Raw genomic sequence first — 20,359 nt, 5'->3', positions numbered from 1 at the left:
CACAACATCTTTCCGATAGGAAGGAGACCAGAATTGCACGCAATATTCCAAAAGTGACCTACTGATGTTCTGTACAGCCACAACACAACCTCCCAACTCCTGTACTCAATACTCTGACCAATAAAGGAAAGCATTCCAAATGCTTTCTTCACTATCCTATCTACCTGTGACTCCACTTTCAATGAACTAAGAACCTGCACTCCAAGGTCTCTTTGTTCAGCAACACTCCCTAGATCTTACCATTAAGTGTATAAGTCCTGCTAAGATTTGCTTTCCCAAAATGCAGCACCTCGCATTTATCTGAATTAAACTCCATGTGTCACTCCTCAGCCCATTGGTCCATCTAATCAAGATGCTGTCGTATTCTGAGGTAACCTTCTTCGCTGTCCACTAAATCTCCAATTTTGGTGTCATCCGCAAACTTACTAATGATACCTCAAATGCTCACATCCAAATCCTACTATAATTCCGTCAATGGCAAGTTTCCTCTGGGTCAATCTGTAACTCTCTGGCTGCCTCAACATATGCAAGTGCTTCCTTGTCTTTTTGTTCCAATTTGGAATCTGTTGGAGACCAAGCACTTGAGTTAATGGGATTACAGTAGAATATTAAAAAAAGGAGTAGGCCATTTGGGCCCTCAATCCTGCTTCGCTATTCAATGGGATCATGGCAGATCTGACTGTGGCCTCAACTTGACCACTCATACCCTCAAACCTCCTAGTCATTTAAAAATCTAACTGACAAACAATGTAATTATAACAAGTAATGCATTCCAATAGCTTTAAAAACACATTTAAAACCCAACATCAATTTAAAACAAAATATTTGCTATACCCTGCTATGTTAGCCATGGAACTGAGAGCATCATATCCCTGAGCTATAGTAACTCGAGGGACCTGGTCCATCGCCAGGACTGAGGTCTTGCGCTGAGCAAGTTTACTCATGAGGTCAGGGTTTTGGGCTGGATAGATGAAACTGATAAGAGTAGCCCTCTCCTTTAGTAGGTCTGCTTCATGTGCTCCCAACGTGTTATTGAAGGTTGGAGCCCTGACCTGCAAGAAAAATTATAAACAGATATAAATAGCTCTTATGAATACTGCTGAAGTAACAAATATTTCATCACATGAAAATGCTATTAGGAACGACAATGACATTACACTTTAAGGCTTTTAAAGGCAACTTTTATATAGATACCATTTACATGTAAAGGAATATCTATGGTACTTCGTAAGGGAGTGTCTTATCTATTGAGCCAATTTCAAGGGAGGGATCCAAATAACAACTGAGAAATTTTGTTACAATTGGGATTTGGATATATTGGAATTCCACTCCAATAGCTCCAAAACATTGAGGTCTCGCTTCTAAAACAAATGATTTGCATTTAGATTTCATCTTTCATAGTATCAGATGTTTCAAAGCCCTTTGCGGTCAAATGAAGTACTTTTGAAATGCAGTCACAGTTTTAATGGAGGAACCACGGCAGCCAATTCCATATACAGCAAAAGGAACAGCACCTGGGTCATTCACTTTTGGTAATGTTACTTGAGGGACAAATTCTGGTCAGAACTTCAGGAGTGGTCTCTTCCTCTTCTAATGCCCAAAGATTATGTTCATCTGAGAGGTGGATGGGGTCTCAGGTTAACTTATCCAAATAGCACCATCTCCAGCAGCACATCAATTCTTCAGCACCGAAGTATCAGCACTGAGTTTGTGTTAGAGTTCGAATTGAGACTGGGCTCAGCAATCTGGTTAACTAAGAACTTTATTTTAAATTTACTTCCTTGAAGTATTCAACTAAGAGGTAACATGAAACCGAGAAATTTAATGGGGAATGAATGCACCTACTGCACCTCATTTTACAGCAGAAAATGTTGGTCTTAACAGAAATTTCTTCTGACGTTTTTAAAATTAAGTGTCTCCTTTTCTGCTGCATGACCTTCCAATACCAAAAAGCTACTGCCAATGGCATGAATGGACAGTTAATTTCATGTGGCCTTTGAACTATAAGCTACTTGCTTTTAAGAAAGCATTTCAAATTGGGAAGGCAGATTTCCCAGGAAGAAACAGAGCGACCTTAGGTTCCGACAAGATATTATCAGGTCAGCTTCACTAGGAGTGAGCTTTTTCCTGAACTTGTAACTGGTTTCTTGTTCAATTTTCCTCTTATTGATATTTTTTTTTGTTCAGACATGTAATTTTAGAGCTATAAACATTTTAATGGTTTGCTTTAAGTTGACTAAATTTGACTGATCTTGTAATTCACATTGTAGTTTTGAATTTAAATGTTCTATCATGTTGATTACAATAATCAGATAGTGTCGAGGTTCTATACAAACTATTTTGGATATTGGTCTTGACTTTCATACAAAGCTAATTAAATTCAATGGTTCAATGATTATTCATAACAGTAAAAATTAGTCTTTTTTGGAGTGAGGGGCACCAGTGTGACTGAATATAATGTTCAGTTATTATTACATTGGTCATATTCTGTTAACTACAACATATTATCCTTCTTTATATTACTTTTAAGAATTTATCAAAATTAAATCAAAGTCCTCTTCACAAGTCATCAGTATCTGCTTTGAATCACAATGTTTCAAGTGCCTCAAAGGCAAAATCCTTATCCATTTAAAAAATTTGTTTCACAATCTTATCCTTCCACATCTCTTTAGTGATTTTTGAAGCCCTTCAGAACCTCCACTCCAAACTCTGTTCCCCTGACACTTCTGTGGGCTTCATATTATTGTATGTATTCAGTCCTCAGGCACTGCTCGCTTGATCATCATAACAGTAGTGGATTTTACAAAAGCACCATTAACACATTACACTCAGCTGACAGTGGGGCTAGTTCCATCAAATGGTTTATGAGAAGTCTCCTTCTTTCTCTTACTATATGCACAATTACCTTGGGGCTCAGAGATGATGTTAGCTCAGTTGGCTGGAAGGCTGGTTTGCAATGCAGAGTGATGCAAACAGTGGGAGTACAATTCCTGTCCTGACTGAGCTTCCCATGAAGGGCTCTCCTTCCTTGCCTATCCCCTGACCCGAGGTGTGGTAACTACGAGGAGGGTAAACCACCACCAATCATTCCTGTTCTAAAAAGAGAGCAGCCCTATGGTCTGGTAGGATTGTAGTGATTTTACCTTCACTCGCTTCCAGAAAATACCTTGTTGTTCATTCCTAGATAAAATAAATACCTTTAGAACAATATCTGATCCAAAAACATCTTTTGTCTCATTAATAGTGGCTCCAGCCTCTCGATATTGGTCATCGGAGAACTTAGCGCCTTCACCAGCTGTGGACTCCACTTTAACTGTAAATCCTTGCTTAACAAGAGCTTCAACACCTGCAGGCGACACAGCCACTCTCCTCTCATTCTTGTAGATTTCTTTAGGAATTCCAACCACCAAATCTTTGTAACGGACACCTACAGAAGTAGAAAAAAATTCCAATTTTTAAGAAATCGGTCATGATGCAAAGGATCAAATCATAGAGTCCCTAAAATGTGGAGTAAGGCCATTCAGCCCATCCAGTCCACAATGATCCTCTGAAAAGCATTCCACCCAAACTCATCCCTGGGAACACTATCCCTGGGGCCCCACATGTCCCATGGCTAACCCACCCAGCCTACACATCCCTGGACACTATGCAGAATTTAGCATTGCCAATCCACCTAATTCACACATCTCTGGACTACAGGAAGAAACCGGAGCACCCAGAAGAAACCTAGCACCCAAAGAATACCTACGCAAACACAGGGAGAATGTCTCTGCGGAGTTTGCACACAGTCACCCAAGGCTGGAATTGAACCTGGGTCCCTGGCGCTGTGAGGCACCAGTGCTAATCACTGAGCCACCATGCCGCCCCATCTAAGAGTTGCCATAATGAACCAGAAATATTCTATTCAATTGCAGACCTTAATCAAAATTCACAGTCAGTTTTCTGGAATGTTTCCATCAATCACTTTTAAATAGCATATGGTAATATATTATAATAATAATAATAATAATAATAATAATAATAATAATAATATAATAATTGGTTCACTTAGCCAATTTTGAACAAACAGTGACATACATACATAAAAATATGCAAACTAAACTCTACACAAACAGAAAATTCTGGAAAAAAAAGCATTTCCTACAATATCTGTAGCGAGATGAAAATAGGGTTAATATTTCAAGGCAAAGACTTCACATCAAAATATAAAGATGTGACAGATATAAAGCTTATAAGCAAGTACAAAAAGTTACAGAAAGAGGGGTCTGTAACTGGATTGGAAGGCTCTAGTGATGCAGCAATGTCACAGACCAAATGCAGTGGACTCTACCAATGGGGTCTGTATCACAGGCCATCACATTCATTTTCAGTTTTTAAGACTGATGCAAAGGGCACTAAAGGGGCAAGGAAGTGAAGCGTTGTGCATCTAGCTTGCACCAAGAGTCATTGCAATAGTGTAGGTGGCCAAAGTCAGAGAGATCGTAGTTGGAAGCCAGTGTCACGCTCACAGACAGAATCAAACTTTGATCACCCAGTCTGCATTTAATCGCACCAGCATTCAGGCTCAGCAAGCAGAAGAAAGATTTGAACAAATGTAATGAATCACTTCCCTTGAGTCCCAAGTTACAGCAAGTAATGCTTCTTCCTCTCCCTACACTCTTGAGCTGTAGACTTGGGACTCGAGGTGTATTTGCATGTGAAGCGACTGGAAGGATAGCATTGATGGGGAGTGGCAGAGGAGGAGACAAGGATTTCATGGAAAGAATAGCCTCTGTGGAATGCTGAAAGGGAAAGGGGAAATAAAAGAGCTTTTAGTCATGGAACTGCACTGACGTGAGCAGAAATGGAAGAGGAGGATCTGTCAGCTGGTGGTATGAAGACTGCAGGGCCCAGTACAGGGCAGTACATTCGAGTCCAATAACTGGACCTGGGGCTCTAAGGTCGCAAGGTGCTGCACTTAGGGGAGGGCTGGGAGTCCAGATCAGGAGAGGCATCAGGGGCTATGATTTCCCTGTTGGCAAGGGCAAGGGAATGTAATCTGGTTGGAAGGTGAACACATGTACCAGAGGGAGAAACTGGAGAAAGGAAATGCAGTCTTCATAGGAAGTAATGAGAAAAGTAGTATAATCAAGATACTGTTGAAATCAGAGGGCTCACTGCAGATATCAATGGATAATCTATCCTCCAGGATAGAGACAAAGTCAACAGAAGAAAACAGAACGTCAGAAGTAGACCATGTGAAAATGTTGAAGCTAGAAGCAAAAATTAAATAAAACTCTCCAGCTAAGGGTGAAGAATAGGGTATGGATGGGGGCTCAGAATTCATAGCAAGTGCAGGAGTTGTCAGATGTTCAACCTCCAGGTAAACAGTCTTTTTTTAAAACCGTACAGCAACAGCACTTCCCTTATTAATATGTTTAACATCTAAATAAGACCTGGCTGAACAGAATTCTTCAAGGGCAGAGAGAAATGAATTTGACTGAATGAGAGGATTGGAGATACTAATATGGCTGATGTCACATTGGTCAACAAAAAATTATAAAGAGATATTTACAGGCCGGAGCGAGGGATGTGGTAGGGTTTTCTGTAGGCAGGAGGAAGAGGGTCCGTCGTATACAGAGAGGCCTTCTGGCCAAAGAGGCTGGAACACAGAGGCCAACCAAATCCAGCACCATGTAGAGCATGAGCTTCACTGAGGTGCGAGTGTGTGGATGGGCCTCCTCATTTGGGATCAGAAAACTGGGGATAAAGCAAATATGATAAGGAGTGAGTTTGGACTCAATGACAGGCCCAGGCAAAAACAAAGAGAAAGAGGGATGTCATGGTGTCTCCTGATCAAAACGTTGTTGAACCATTTGTGCCACACAAATCCCTAGCAATGACCATCTTGAATAAAAGACAAATCTAACCACCACCCCTTGACATTCCTTGGTGCTACCAGCACTGAATTCCCCCACTATCAACATCCAGGGGGTTACCATTGACAATAAACTCAACTGGATCCACCACATAAACACCGCAAGAGCAGGTCAGAGACCACAAATACTGTGGCCAGTCAATGACTCCCCAATGCCTGTCCACCATTGACAATGCAGAAGTCAGGAGTGTGATGGAATACTCCTCACATACCTGGGTGCAGCTCCAATAACATTCAAGAAGCTTGACACCATCCAGGAGAAAGCAAATGCTTGTTTGGCACCATATCCAGAAGCATCCATTCCCTCCACCATCAATGCTCAGTGCCAGCAGTGGGGACTATCTTCAAGGTGCACTGCAGAAATCCACCAAAGATACTTGGACATTAACTTCCAAACCCATGACTACTTCCATTCAATGGATAAAGGCAGCAGATACATGGGAACACCAGCTGCAAGTTCCCTTTTAAACCACTCACCATCCTGACTTGGAATTATATTGCTGTTCCTTCATTGTCCCTGGGACAAAATCCTGGAATTCTCTCCCTAAGGGCATTGTGGGTGAATCTCCAGCAAATGGACTGAAGTAGTTCATGAAGGCAGCTCACCACCACCTTCACAAGGGCAACCAGGGATGGGCAACAATGCTGGCCACAAGTAAATAAATAAAAGCTAAATAGGAGGGTTAACACTGAAATATTAGTTACAATCCAACATGGAAAGATTAGATAAATGGTTTATAATACATTACCAAATGTATCTTTTGTCAAACATACCCTCAATTCAGAATGAACGCACATATCCTGGTTAACAGACTATAGAAACACTCTCACTCAGCATAATATTTTAGATAATGACAAAGTCAGTAACACACTTAAACAGTCTTGAAATCATCCAAACCTACAATCAGCACATATCCAAGAATTTGCTTCTAAGTTAGTCATTTGCTTGTAGCTTTTCTCCCTCTCAGTATTTTAAACTGTAGCATCTCACAAGGTCCATTATTTTATTTTACAGAGTATTGACAAAAGTCTAAAGATGATGAAAAATCTGTCTATGCCTATCCTGCGCCTGGCAGGACATCACTCAAGTGGGAGTCAGGCGTTGTGTGCATCTGGAAGGAAGGAGTCTCCTCCACCTGAATTTTTAAACGACTCACCAGTTCGCAAGCTGCTGGTTCAAAGGTCACTGTGACATCAAGTCAACCTGAGCGAGGTGAAGGATCTGCTTCATCCAGAGGGACTCAACCTCTCTTCAGCAAGACCTAAAAGAGCTCTGGGCTGCCCATTTGCATTCGTAAAAATAACAAATGCTTATTTTAAATGACTATCCCAGAGACCTGCATGATATTTGATATTTTTGCAGATGTCATCGAGATGTAGGATGCAGTCCTGGAAAACTTACTATTTTTGTTGTTGTTTTCCTCCCTGAAACCTAACGCAATGATGACTAATGTCTGCTCTGAAGAATGCTATAATCTTAAAATAATATTGCCAACTGCTAAAATCTGCACCTAATATCAGTATACTTTGCTTTCACTGCTCTATTTCTAATATTTCAACTTATAGATTCCATTATTCTTTAACTAATGATTTTATTTTGGTTACTTTTTCCTGCATTTGTTGCCTTCTAACATTTTCAACACCTTTCTTGGTGCTCAATGATTTGTTGCTGATTATTTTGAATGAATGAGACTCAGCGAGTGGCACTGGTGGTTACATAATCAAACCAGTTAGTTTCAAAACCTCGAAAGATCATGTGAAATCAGGCAAAGCCCCAGACATGGTGTTACAGACAGCCCAGGCCACCATGGATTACTGGCCAGTGACACAGAGGAGACCGGTCAAGTCTTAGAATGTGTTGTCCAGAACAATGAGGCTAATCTCTGGTGTTGGGGAACAGACTCCGTAGGGTAAATCTGACTGGCTTTAACTCCAAGTAAAGATCCCTTCAAATGCGTGAGGAGCACAACATGATAGAGGAAGTAAACTGGAATAAATTATTTCAAATAAAGCAGGGCCATGGAAGCCAATTGGTTTGCACGGGCAATAAAAACAATTTCAGGACAGGTATCTGGATGTACGGTATTTCTTTACTCAGGCGATCAGTTGTTATCAGGACAAAAAATTCAAATGACTGTTTGGGCTGGTACAATGGCTCAGTGGTTAGCACTGCTGCCTCGCAGCACTGGGGACCTGGGTTCAATTCCAGCCTTTGGTGACTGTTTGTGTTGAGTTTGTACATTCTTCCTGTGACTACATGGGTTTTCTCCAGTTTCCTCCCACAGTCCAAAGATGTGCAAGTGGGTTGGATTGGCCATGGGAAATTATCGAGGAGAAAGTGAGGTCTGCAGATGCTGGAGATCAGAGCTGGAAATGTGTTGCTGGAAAAGCGCAGCAGGTCAGGCAGCATCCAGGGAACAGGAGAATCGACGTTTCGGGCATAAGCCCTTCTCCTTAATGTCCAGGGATGTGTTGGTCTAGGTGGATTAGCCATGGGAATTGCAGGGTTAAAGCAATAGGCCAGGGGGCTGAGTCTGGGAGAGATGCTCTTTGGAGAGTCGGTGTGGACTTGTTGGGCTGAATGGCCTGTTTCCACACTGTAGGGATTCTATCAAAAAAAAATGGATTTGGTTCAGAAATGCATTATTGTAACAGGAAAATTAGGAAAATATCCTCGAAAGGTCAGATCAAATGGGCTTCTTTTATCTTAAAATCATTCAGACTTTGCTTTCTGTAAGGTTTTTGAACTTGTAACTGGAAGGATCATCTGTTATTTGGTAACTTCTCGAAGTAGGCCCAGTTAAGATTGTTCCATGAAGTGGGGGAGTGCAAGCATAGAAACATTGTATCATCTGGTCCCCCCAATCTTTTTAATAAAGCAACAGAAAATGATCAATTACAATGCTAATTTATTCTTACTCAACAGGCATGCTTGCTGTAGCATAAATAAAAAGGTCACCCAGGGGTTTGTGAAGATATAAATAACCAAGGTATCAGATAACGTTACCAATAGAGCTGAAGTTAAATGGTCTTAATAGTGTTTCATTATTTTTCCACAGAACAGCTGTTTTGATATAGTCGGAGATCAACAGTCAATTACACTGTCTTACTGCAGTACCTCTCACTGCTCAGCTACCTTCATTTGGTTCCTCTCTCACTTATTCAAACCTATTCTGAAGATGCTCAGGTATGTTTCTCTTTCTGCTCCCACACCATTAATTCTGAAGCACCCAAGGTTCTGTCACTGGCCTTCCTCCCCTACTACTTGCTGTTTCGCAATAGCATTAACTGCAAATGGTGTGTCACTGCCCATCTATACAACTGTGAATCCGAACCTGATCTTTCCTGCATCACCAAGTGGTCAGATTGATCATTTGCTATCCACTTTTGCAAAGGTCTGCAGTCAGGATCAATAGGATGACCAAAGTGATTATCTCAGGGATGTCACCGCAATCTCTGGGTCTGAGCCACAGGCTCCACATCCCACCCAAAACACTCTCTCAAGCTCAGATTCTTTGCAAAAGGCATTCTACTCAACCCTGAATCAGCTTCTGGTGCCAGCACAACATCTGTAACATTGCTCACTTCTACATACACATTGCCAAAATCTTTAATAATGTCTGTCATATCCAGATTCAATCTTTCAAATAATGTCACGGTGTGTCTTCCATTCCCTACCATCTGTAATCATTGGCTCCTGTAAAACTAAGCTACACAGTCTCCATACAAACTAATCTCCAGATCTGAAGAAGAGTTATATTAAACTAATAATGTTAACTTTGTTTCGCTCGTCCCAGATGCTGTCAAACCTGTTGAATTTCTCCAGCATTTTCTGTGTTTGTTTCGATTTCTAGTAGTTTGCGGTAGTTTGATTTTATTTTCCTTGACTAAGGTTTGGGTTACAACTCCTAACATCTGTTTCTTAACTTGGAGTTCATTCTGCAATGTCTCAGATGCTTAAGGCCTAAGCACCTTGAAATGCTTTTCCATAGTAACAGAACCACAGAATTGCAAGTTGCTATTACAGCTGAGAATCAAGTAAGATTTAAGATCACATACAGGTCAGACTGGTTAAGGAAGGTTCATTTATAACTATTTTCTCTTGGTGTTAATCCATAAATTACCAGATTTATCATCATTTCTCTTGGGGTTTTGGGGTGGGGGATGATGTCACTGGCAAGGCCTAGCCTAGTTGTACTTGGGAACACAGTGCTCTGATATAATGAAATGACATGGGGACATTTCAGAAAACACTGACATGAAATTTTGTTAAACAATGTCATTGCCTTAAATCACTGCTCTTCCTGCCTACAGGGCTTTAGTGAATCCATTGTATTTGTAATGACAATCCAAAAACTTAAACGGACACTTTTGTCCTCAAGTCTTCTTTATTTCTGTTTTTTAAAATATGAATTCAAATTCTCAAACTGCCCTGGTGGAATTTGATCATTTGTTCACCATATAATTAATCAAGATCTCCGGATTAATTTTTCAGTAACTGTACTTCTAGTGTCCTGATATTTTAGGGATTACCATGATGGAGTTTGAACTCTACTTTCTAGACCAAATTCATAGCTGTAAAAACAAGTATATGGCTACAGGAGCAGATTCATACTTTTATGTTGTTGGACTTCTAACCAGATACTGAGGAGTTCAAATTCCACTCTAACCGACATTTGATTGTACTGATCAAAACTTGCAATGCTTGCCAAATTACATCACTAAATGTAGTAGCATCAAACTCCATGGCAGAAGGTTAGAAAGACTGGAAACCCAGTATGTTTGCTTGCAGCGAATCTCCCTTCAATCGATTTTGGAGTGGCATTGATGGTTACTGTTTCACTGCCAGCAACAAAACCAAACAAATTCTGGATGACCGCAATCGGAATGGAGACAAAGGTTATAAATAATACTTAATTATTAATTAACAAATTTAATCACCTGAATTACAATAGCATAACAATCCAAACCTTCTCCTTAGGTTTTCCCAGATGTTGATTTACCTGTTCCATATCCCACATTCTTTAAAGGTTTTCTTTTTATGGTGCAGGGTTCGAATTCTAAATCGTCAATACTTAAATGACAATGTATCAAAGGTGTGAGCTGAGATGTCACCTGTTTTTCATAAAACCTTAAAGTTATCTCAGGAATGTGACCTGAAAGTAGTTCTGGGATTTACATATTAATGAATTGAAACCTGCATCTCCATTCTAAGTGATAAGAGACTAAACGGCAACCTAGGTTTGTTCAATACATCTCATCAGTTGTATGACACTTTGATCTTTTACTAAAAATTCTGTGTCCTATGATCCTGCCCCATTATCTACCCGATGTAGGAGCAGCGCTCTGAAAGTTTGGACTTCCAAATAAACCTGTTGGACTATAACCTGGTGTTGTGTGATTTGCAACTTTGTCCACCCCAGTCCCACACCGGCACCTCCACATTATACGAGTCAAGCAATAGCTGTTCACCTTTATTTCCAATTTTAAAAAATATGTATTCACAGAACATGTGCATCATCGATTGGGTCAGTATTTATTGCCCAATCCTAATTGTCCTCAAGTGTGGGTGAGCTGCCCTTTTGAGCCAATACAGTCCATGTGCTGTAGAGAGATCTGAAATACCATTAGGGAGGGAATTCAAGAATTTTGTCCCAACAATACCGAAGGAACAATAATACATTTCCAAGGCAAGGTAGTGAGTAGCTTCGAGACGATCTTACAGGTGATGTTCCCTAGTATCTGCTGCCCTTGGCCTTGTAGATTGAAGTTCTATGGATAGTTAATTGGTAAAGGAATGAACTTAAAGTAAAAAATGATTCAATAAAGTATGATATTAATACTCAACTTGCTTTAAGATTGATATTGGGAGAGACAGTACAGCTTAATTATATTTAGGACAGATTAAAGTTTATAAGAGTTTAACAGGTATTGGATGCCTGGAACTTCCCTGAACAACCTGCATGCAAAAATTAACTGTACAATAAGCACAGCATTTAAAAAAAACTGGATGTTTAAAGAATGTAAATACTTTATTTCATAGTTGCAAGTTATTAACTATATTGGGATTTCTACCAGAATGTTAAAACATATACTGCAGTGAGACACTATTCTGTAAATTGAAACATTGTATCCACTTAAGTATCATTTGGGAGGCAGAGAGGAGTTGATTATGAGTTTTCATGTTGGGCATGGAATTCTTCAAGACATTGGCAATTCTTAACAGTTTTAGAAAAGAAACATTGTTTCATTATTAGAAACAGAGGAAGGAGGACTATGGGGAGAAAGGCAGCCTGTCACATACCCCAAAGTTTGGCAATAGTATCAATGGGTCTTAATTTTGCTTCTAGCAACGAGCTGCATCAGACACAGTAAGACGAATGCTTGTATACTGTAAAGTTCCTTCGTTCTATAGGGAAAATCAAATAACTCTGGCACAAGTGCATTAAACAATGTGTTGAAATTGCAATACGTCCTGGAACAAAGATGTGCACAAGTTCTATACAAACATTATATACAACACGCAACAACACTTTTTGCTGCACATATGTTGGTTTCACATATCACTCCTTTAATTGGCAAGGATGCAGTCTCAAGTTCTAGTAAACAGTTGCTGGGAACTATGCCCAACACAGGCCTAGGAAAGGTTAGCCAGTTAGTCAGACCTGCTGTAAAGTGAATTATTTTCCTTGTAGAACTAAAAAAAGTCATAACATGTACAAAAACATGACAATTGGACTTAAAGAATGCAACTGTCCTTTGACATTATGTAAGCTAGACAAGAACTTTAAAGGTGGTTAAATTACATTCACTTTTATTTGACATTTACAACATTGATTATATGTAACTACAGAATAGAAAGCAATGTGGAAACTTCATGTTCATAAAAAAGTATTCTATTCATGTCTTTACATTAAAATAAAAACAAGCTGATTCTGCACTTCAGTCACCGATGCAAAAGGCATACATAATCACAATTCTCTACATCCATCAGCCAACTGTATCTATACTAATTGTTCTGTGCAAGCAAAGCTCTGTGTTCATCATGAGTTTGGACAAATAGAATGGGGTGGAATGTGGTATAGATCATGAATAAGGCAAGTTAACAAAATGCCACTGATAGTTAAAGATAACAAAACAGTTCTTATAAGCAACTTGCCCCTCTTGTTTAATTGAAAAGAGCTACAGTAACAAGCTACTTGCAAAATGATTAAAAAGTTACCTTTAATTGCTTGTTGGTTCCACAAAACCCGATAAGTTTTAAAATAACGTTTGCAGAGTGTTTGTTTAATCGTAACAGCTGGTACGCTGTGGAACAGTGGTAAAGTGCAGCACGTCACACCACGGAATAAACTGGCCATGATGAGCAGAGGGCTTAGGATTGTGCTGTGTCAATGTTGAGCCACTCTAGAGGGAAACAGTAAAAAGAAAACTGAGGACGTGGATAACAGGAAAGTCAGCATTTCAATAAAACCTGCTACAGGCTATTAAATGGACACTGTATTCCTTATGATCTTACATCATCACAACACTTCTACCAATGGTACAGTGCCTCAAAATCAGCCATCGCAGGACTAAGGCCTTGCCAAATTTCTGATCCCATTAGCTTCAAAAGAGAGAGAAAAAAAAGGAACTTTAATTTATTCACTTCATTTCATTACTTCAATTATGTCTTCAGAAGAAAAGAACATGATAGTGAAGTTTGAAAACAAATGATATGCTAAGATTGAAAGAGTCAGAATGGTCAAGCAAAACAGGCCAAGCTTGTGGGTCAGCTCAAGGGTTTATGAAGCACAGGTGAAGACCAGTACATGAAGAAAATAACTAATCCAACATGTCAATACATTAATCCAGCACCAGATGAAATGTAGCAGTAAATTATTATATTTATTTAATCATAATTAAAATTGATGCATGACAACCTACAGAGATGCCCAACGTTTGGACAATTCCAATTTTCACACAGCTGATTTGAAAGACAGTAGCTTAGGTGAAGCCATTATATCATGGATTGTCAAAGCATTACCTGGTGTAAACAGGCATTTTATTTGATTAAAAAGTTCAGGATTCCTTAACTGAAAGGTTATGGTGCTAAGTTCTAATGGTTCAGGGTGAATTAAGTCAATGAAGATTAGAGGTTGTAATTCTGCTGTAGTTAAAAATTGGTAAAATTTGCCAAACCCATCCCAGGGCTACAAAGATGGAGTAGGAAAATTGACATTTCGGGCAAAAGCCCTTTATCAGAGATGGCTGATGTAGGACTTTTGCCTGAAATGTTGATTTTCCTGCTCCCCGGATGCTGCCTGACCTGCTGTGTTTTTCCAACACCACTCTAATCTTGACTCTGATCCCCAGCATCTGCAGTCCTCACTTTCGCCTACAAAGGTGGAGCACCTATTCTCCATACTTTGCACCTTTCAAACAGATCACCTCACTGAGGATGTAGGATCAATGAATTCCCCACTTCGTATGCCCATAAATCACTAAGTGATTGAAATGCACACAAAAGTGATCCAGATAAATAAGTAAACTTGAACATGCAAAATAAAAGAATTGATCCTATCAGTTGTGAGGCTAATTGTGCAATGCATAAGCAATAAAATACCTTCTCACACTTAAGTACATGGATGGGAGATTTCAAAAGCAGGAAAAGTGAACTATTTGTTAATAAAAAAAACATATGATATATGTTGATCTGATTCTGGTCGAGTGTGTTACTTAAAGATAAACAATTACATTTCTAAGGCTAATTGGTTTTGTGCATCTATTAATCCCACCACTGTTCGGCACCCTTCGTGATCATAACGAAACCAAAAAATTTGTTTATATCTGTTATTTCAAAGCTGCTTTGAAAAACGTCCACTACTGGTCCTTGGATCCATGCTGATGCTTCAATTGTCTTGGTTGAAGTTTCTGTCATTATATTCTACTGTCACTCCTATTTTTGAATGTCAAGTCCTCCACTTACATATTGCCCACTATCCACCTTCATACTTACAACTTTAAGTTCCTGCCCAATCCCTCTTTGCTCCTGTTTCACCCTGAACAATGCATTACAATTAACTCTATCCCCTGTCTGATCTGTGAAATAACGAATATTTATTTAAAATATGCTGTAGTTTGGATATATTAAGGCCTGCAAATCTTTTCCAGTTAATCATGTAAGTAACAACAATTGATATTGTACTGCATTATTTATTCTGGGTTTTATAGTTCTACAGACAACTTCAGTTATACATAGCAAAAATGAAACAACTGTGGCCTTCATCAGTATATCAACAGCATTTCTATTTCTAAACACTTGCTCTTGAAAATATAATTCATGTGGAAACTTTATAAAGTAAAATGTTCCAGGAACTGAACTATAATAATTAGACTTTTGATACATTGTTATCCAAATCTAATATCTGTGAAAAATCTGAGGAACACAACGGAACAATAACATACAAAATCTGGTTACAAATCACACAACACCAGGTTATAGTCCAACAGGTTTAATTAGAAGCACTGGCTTTCGGAGCGCCGCTCCTTCATAACCACCTGATGAAGGAGCGGTGCTCCGAAAGCTAGTGCTTTCAATTAAACCTGTTGGACTATAACCTGGTGTTGTGTGATTTGTAACTTTGTACACTCCAGTCCAACACCAACATCTCCAAATCATACAATATCTGCTAATGAACTTGATGTGTGAAGGTGGAAGAGAACAATTGATCAAGTTTATTATACCATGTTGAGAGCATTGGCACCCAGGTGTAGTTTTTAAGTAAGTTTGAAGAGTGAACTCTTATTGACAACTATAAAAGATTCCATGTAACATTCATCAGTCTGTCCTTGGAGTAGTTCTTCCTAAATTTATGGATGTGACTAATTTCAATGTACTGTACTCGAGAATGTTTCCCAGATTAGAAATAAATTGTTAAATACTTAGCAGTAAGTGTAGGTAAAGAGGGTAGATGAAATATCAATTTAACAGGGTGCTATAGTGACAACTTTTCACTAGAAATATGTACTGTAATTATTCAGGTTTATGGGTGATGGATAAATATTCTGCAATTTCAGAGCCTCCTAAAGCTGGAGGAATGACTGACTGCTTTCCCAGAATGAATTCAAAGTAGTCAGGCACAGAACTGCAATGCACTGGATGAATCTTATGTACATATTTCTTAAAACAAGTTTGGATCGTTACTACACGTTATGCTAACTATAAGAATGTACAGTACCTCAGAAAGGATCAATCACAAAGACTTACAATCATATAGCATTGGTTTCAAACAAGAAATGAAATGGCTAAAAAAATGCAGAAATGTCTCAGCATACACTGGTTGTGACTAACAAGAAGATGGGCATTTGAAACTTTACAGATGAAGCTAAGAGTTTAAATTGCCAACAAGAGTTATTATATTTGCACAATTTGAACTATAAATTTAATCCAAGTTTAATACTCTGTCATGAAAGCTTCATCACAATACAGGAACACTTGGATCTATCAGTCGGAGGTTAGGGGGTCACCTGGCTCTAGTCCACGCAATTATTTTATTATGAACTTTACACCATACACCTCCACCACTCGATCACATTCTGTAAGAAATCATCCTTCTTTGATCTCTCACCTAAATAAGAATGAAAAAGGGAAAAAAACCACTATTCAGACTTCAATTCCAATCCTTCTTCTCATGAGATGTCAATCTAGTTTCTCCCAATGGTGTCAAGATTTCAAATTGAAAATCCCTTTTTTTTCTGGGAATCTGTTAGTATCCCTTATCATACAAGAAATGTCTTACATTGAAAATCCAGTCTGGAATTTATTAATCTGTGCTGAATATATGGATGAAAATCTAATCAGATGTTCTTCAAGTGCATGAATAAATCAGCGTCTTCCAGCTGTACAACTTTACAAATGATCATTATATAATTCAGGCGTTGCTAAGGAGTTTGAGTTACTCTGAACTGAGCAGACTAAAACTGGGTCACCATGCACAGTTCTGGTCAAACAAGCGACTAATGGCAATGGACGACAATGACACCAAAAGGACAGAGAAGGGCAAATGGAGATTTTTTTTCAGAGGAAAACAAAAGCAAGTAGTAACGGTCCATTCTTATTCCACGTGTCCAAATTTTAAAAATTATCTGACACAGGACTGCAAATCCTCAGTGACCAGGCGCTGTTGAGCTCTGCGGTGAGCGAGAGAAAATGTATAAAAATGTAGAATGACAGAGGGGGCCTCGTATTGAAAGAAAACAAAGAAAGCCCAGGCCAGAGCATCGGAGGGACTGCGAGCATCCAAATCTGATCCTCTTGCGAAAACCAAGGTGCAGAGGCGATTGCTCCCACCGCTGGCCTCAAGATGGGAAGTGATTTTTGATGGAAAACTCCTCAGTCACCTTCAGGTACCCCCAGTTGGTGGACTGATCCCGCCATTGGTAGCAGCTGGGGCCGGTTTTTCTCTCTCTCACACACACACACAAAGACACACTCAAAACATCACAAATCCACCCGAATCTGCATATTTTAAAAAATTAATAAATAAACCCCCACCTGAAGCTGAGGCGGACGGTGGATCTGCAAACTCCCCCTCGCCCGGCAGCCGGGACAGAAAGGGAGGGATTACTCTCTCCCTGTGACCTTCATTCACGTCAGACGCCGTTCACCGCTTTTTCTTTTCCCTTAAATAAACCCTCATGTGATTCTGGTGCAGGAAGAAGGTTTGACTTGGTGGCGGAAACGAGCTCTGCGGTCAAAGGGGGTTGGGGAGAGATTTCAGAAGCTAGGGGACCACCAGCAGCCCCCTCACAATGATTAATCCCCTCAAGGGCATTCAATCTCACACAAACACTGCACAGTGACTGGGTTCCATGTTCATTCCTGGTTTCCCCCATTCTCTCCGGCTGGCTTTCACGTCGCTGCTCTCGCTTCTCAATGTCAAGGACGGCATGATGGGAGAACACTTTATTTTAAATAAAGGCAAGTCAAAACAGCATCAAGAGATCAGACAGTGTCAGCGGAGAAAGAAACAATGTTGATTTGTCCTACTCCCCAAGTGTAGAGGGCTTTGTGGGGAAAACAGCCTGTTTTCGCATACAGTGATACTGGTCGGGCCGTCTTCCTATTGAGAACGCTGCCGACTGCAGAATCATAGAATTATAAAAGTGCAGCAGGTTAATAACTACACAAAGGCCGGTGTCCTATCACCAAGTCAGTCTTTATTTAAACGTGCCTAGTACATGACACCAACCCGGTTAGTTTAGAGCCAGCTCCTAGAGGCAACAGAACCCCTCTGTTTGTTTCTTTTAGTTTATTAACCAATACAAATTACAAACAGTTAACATGTACAGGAAAGAGGCAGCAAAGCCAGACCTCAAATTCCACCATTCAACCAGTTTTCAGGGAAATGAAGACAAACCTCAAATCCCACTTTCGATCATCACAAAACAGCAACAACTACAATAACAAATAAAAACAATAGCAAATAAAAACAAATACAAATATCACAAATACATACAAGGCAGTCAAGACTCCTTTTTTTCTCAGAGTGGAGATTCCAGTTTATTTATTTTATTAAACAATACAGTTTACAAAACAGTTAACATTAAGCACCTGTATACAAAGAAACTACAATTTTACAAGGAAAAGGGGCAGCAAAGCCAGACCCCAAACCCCACCGTACAACCAGTTTTCAGGGAAATGAGGATAAATTTCAAATCCCAGTTTCAGTCATCACAAAAGTAACAGTAACAACTACATACAAGACAGCCAAGACTCCTTCATTTTCCTTTTTCTCAGAGTGGAGACTCCAGTTTAATGTTTTCTTTCTTTTTTTCTTTTTTTTCATTACCCCCACTGCGGTACTTATTTTTCCCCAGCAAAAGTTATGTGTGTGCATGTTATGTGTGTGCAGGTGTGAGACACAGTGAAAGACACAAGGTGCATGAATTTTTATTCAATTTCTGCCACCAGGAAGAAAAGAAACACCTAAAGTGGCCAGTGACAAGCAGTGCCCTTCACATCAAAGGGCAATGCTGCGTGATCAGTGAAGGGGGGGGCAGGGATTAAATCAAAATAGAATTGGACGGGGAAATAATGCACTCCACTTCCTGCAGTGCCCACCTCTCCCTGAACAACTCCAGGGTGTTGGTGGACACCACGTGCTCCTTTCCCAGAGACACCCGGGCCCTAACGTAACCGCGGAAGAGGGGGAGACTCCAGTTTTTTTTTCCAGCTCTCAAAGTGAGCATAATCTCTGACCCTCCTGTTTATTTAGTTATTTTTCTTTTACCCCCACACTACTGCCTAACTGTGGTAGTGCTTATTTTTACTCATGCACCCATGTTGTGTGTGTGCAGGTGTGAGACACAGTGAGAGACACAAGGTGCACGAATCTTTATTCAGCTTCCACCACCAGGAAGAAAGGAAACACCCAAGTGGCGAGTGACAATCAATGCCCTTCACATCAAAAGGCAATGCTGTGTGATCAAACAGTGAAGGGCAGGGATTAAATCAAAATAGAGTTGGACGGGAAATTAATGCACTCCACTTCCTGCGGCGCCCACCTCTCCCTGAACAACTCCAGGGTGTTGGTGGAGACTGCGTGCTCCTTCTCCAAGGACACCCGGGCTCTAACGTAACCGTGGAAGACGGGGAGACTCCAGTTTATTTATTTATTTGTTTATTTATTTTGCTAGTACAATTGCAACATTTAAAAGGCATTTGGATAGGCAAATGAATATGAAGGGTTTGGAGGGATATGGGCCGGGTGCTGGCAGATGGGACAATATTGGATTGGGATATCTGGTCGGCGTGGATGGGTTGGATCGAAGGGTTTGTTTCCATGCTGTACATCTCAATGACTCTATGATCACAGTAACTCTCCAAACTCCTTAATGTAATCAATTCCATGAAAGTCTAATGAGTCATTGATACAAAGGAACGTAATGTCACTCTATCCTGACCAGGAGCAATGGGGTCGCAGCTAGCTCCAGACATCCTCGAACAACCTAACAAGACTGCAATTTAAAAAAAACTCTTCTCAGAAATTTATCCGATCCAGATAAATCAAATACACAATCTTTAATTCAACCTGACAGAAATCAACAGTCAGGGAACACCATCAGTGCACACTGCTGACGCCTTTGTTGCCCTGTTTGAAGATGTCTCCTTTAACCAATATCAATAATTTGGATTCAGGAACCAAATGCAATACTTCAAGATGGCTGACAACACAAAACCAGGTGGGATTCAGTGTTGTGAGGAATTTGCAGCTTCTCCTGAGACTCTATGCAAAGAGGTTTCAAAGGGATTTAGAAAGACTTAGTGGACAAGAATATGGCAGGTGCAATAATGTGGAAAAAAATGTGAACTTTGGTAGAAATGCAGAGTATTTCTTAAATGGAGAGAGATTGGTAAGTGTCAGTATTCAAAGGATCCAGGATGTCCCTCTTCTCAAC

General features: G+C 39.9%; 1 protein-coding gene across 1 annotated transcript in view; it reads right to left on the bottom strand.

The window, feature by feature from the left end:
- nnt2 (nicotinamide nucleotide transhydrogenase 2) overlaps window positions 1–17,610 on the bottom strand; it is a 68,036-nt gene extending 50,426 nt beyond the window's left edge. The window contains exons 1-4 of the mRNA XM_043677408.2: window positions 17,454–17,610; window positions 13,140–13,324; window positions 3,198–3,427; window positions 835–1,052 (exon numbers count right to left, since the gene is read on the bottom strand). Coding sequence (XP_043533343.2) covers window positions 835–1,052; window positions 3,198–3,427; window positions 13,140–13,278 — 587 coding nt within the window. The 5' untranslated portion in view covers window positions 13,279–13,324; window positions 17,454–17,610. The remainder of the gene's footprint in view (window positions 1–834; window positions 1,053–3,197; window positions 3,428–13,139; window positions 13,325–17,453) is intronic.
- Between the last annotated feature and the right edge of the window lie 2,749 nt (window positions 17,611–20,359).

This window comes from Chiloscyllium plagiosum, unplaced genomic scaffold, assembly GCF_037043375.1.
Source record: "Chiloscyllium plagiosum isolate Xiang-an unplaced genomic scaffold, Cpla_swu_hap1 HiC_scaffold_39, whole genome shotgun sequence".
In the NCBI taxonomy this organism is placed as follows: domain Eukaryota; kingdom Metazoa; phylum Chordata; class Chondrichthyes; order Orectolobiformes; family Hemiscylliidae; genus Chiloscyllium; species Chiloscyllium plagiosum.
This window is presented reverse-complemented; position numbering and strand designations above follow the sequence as displayed.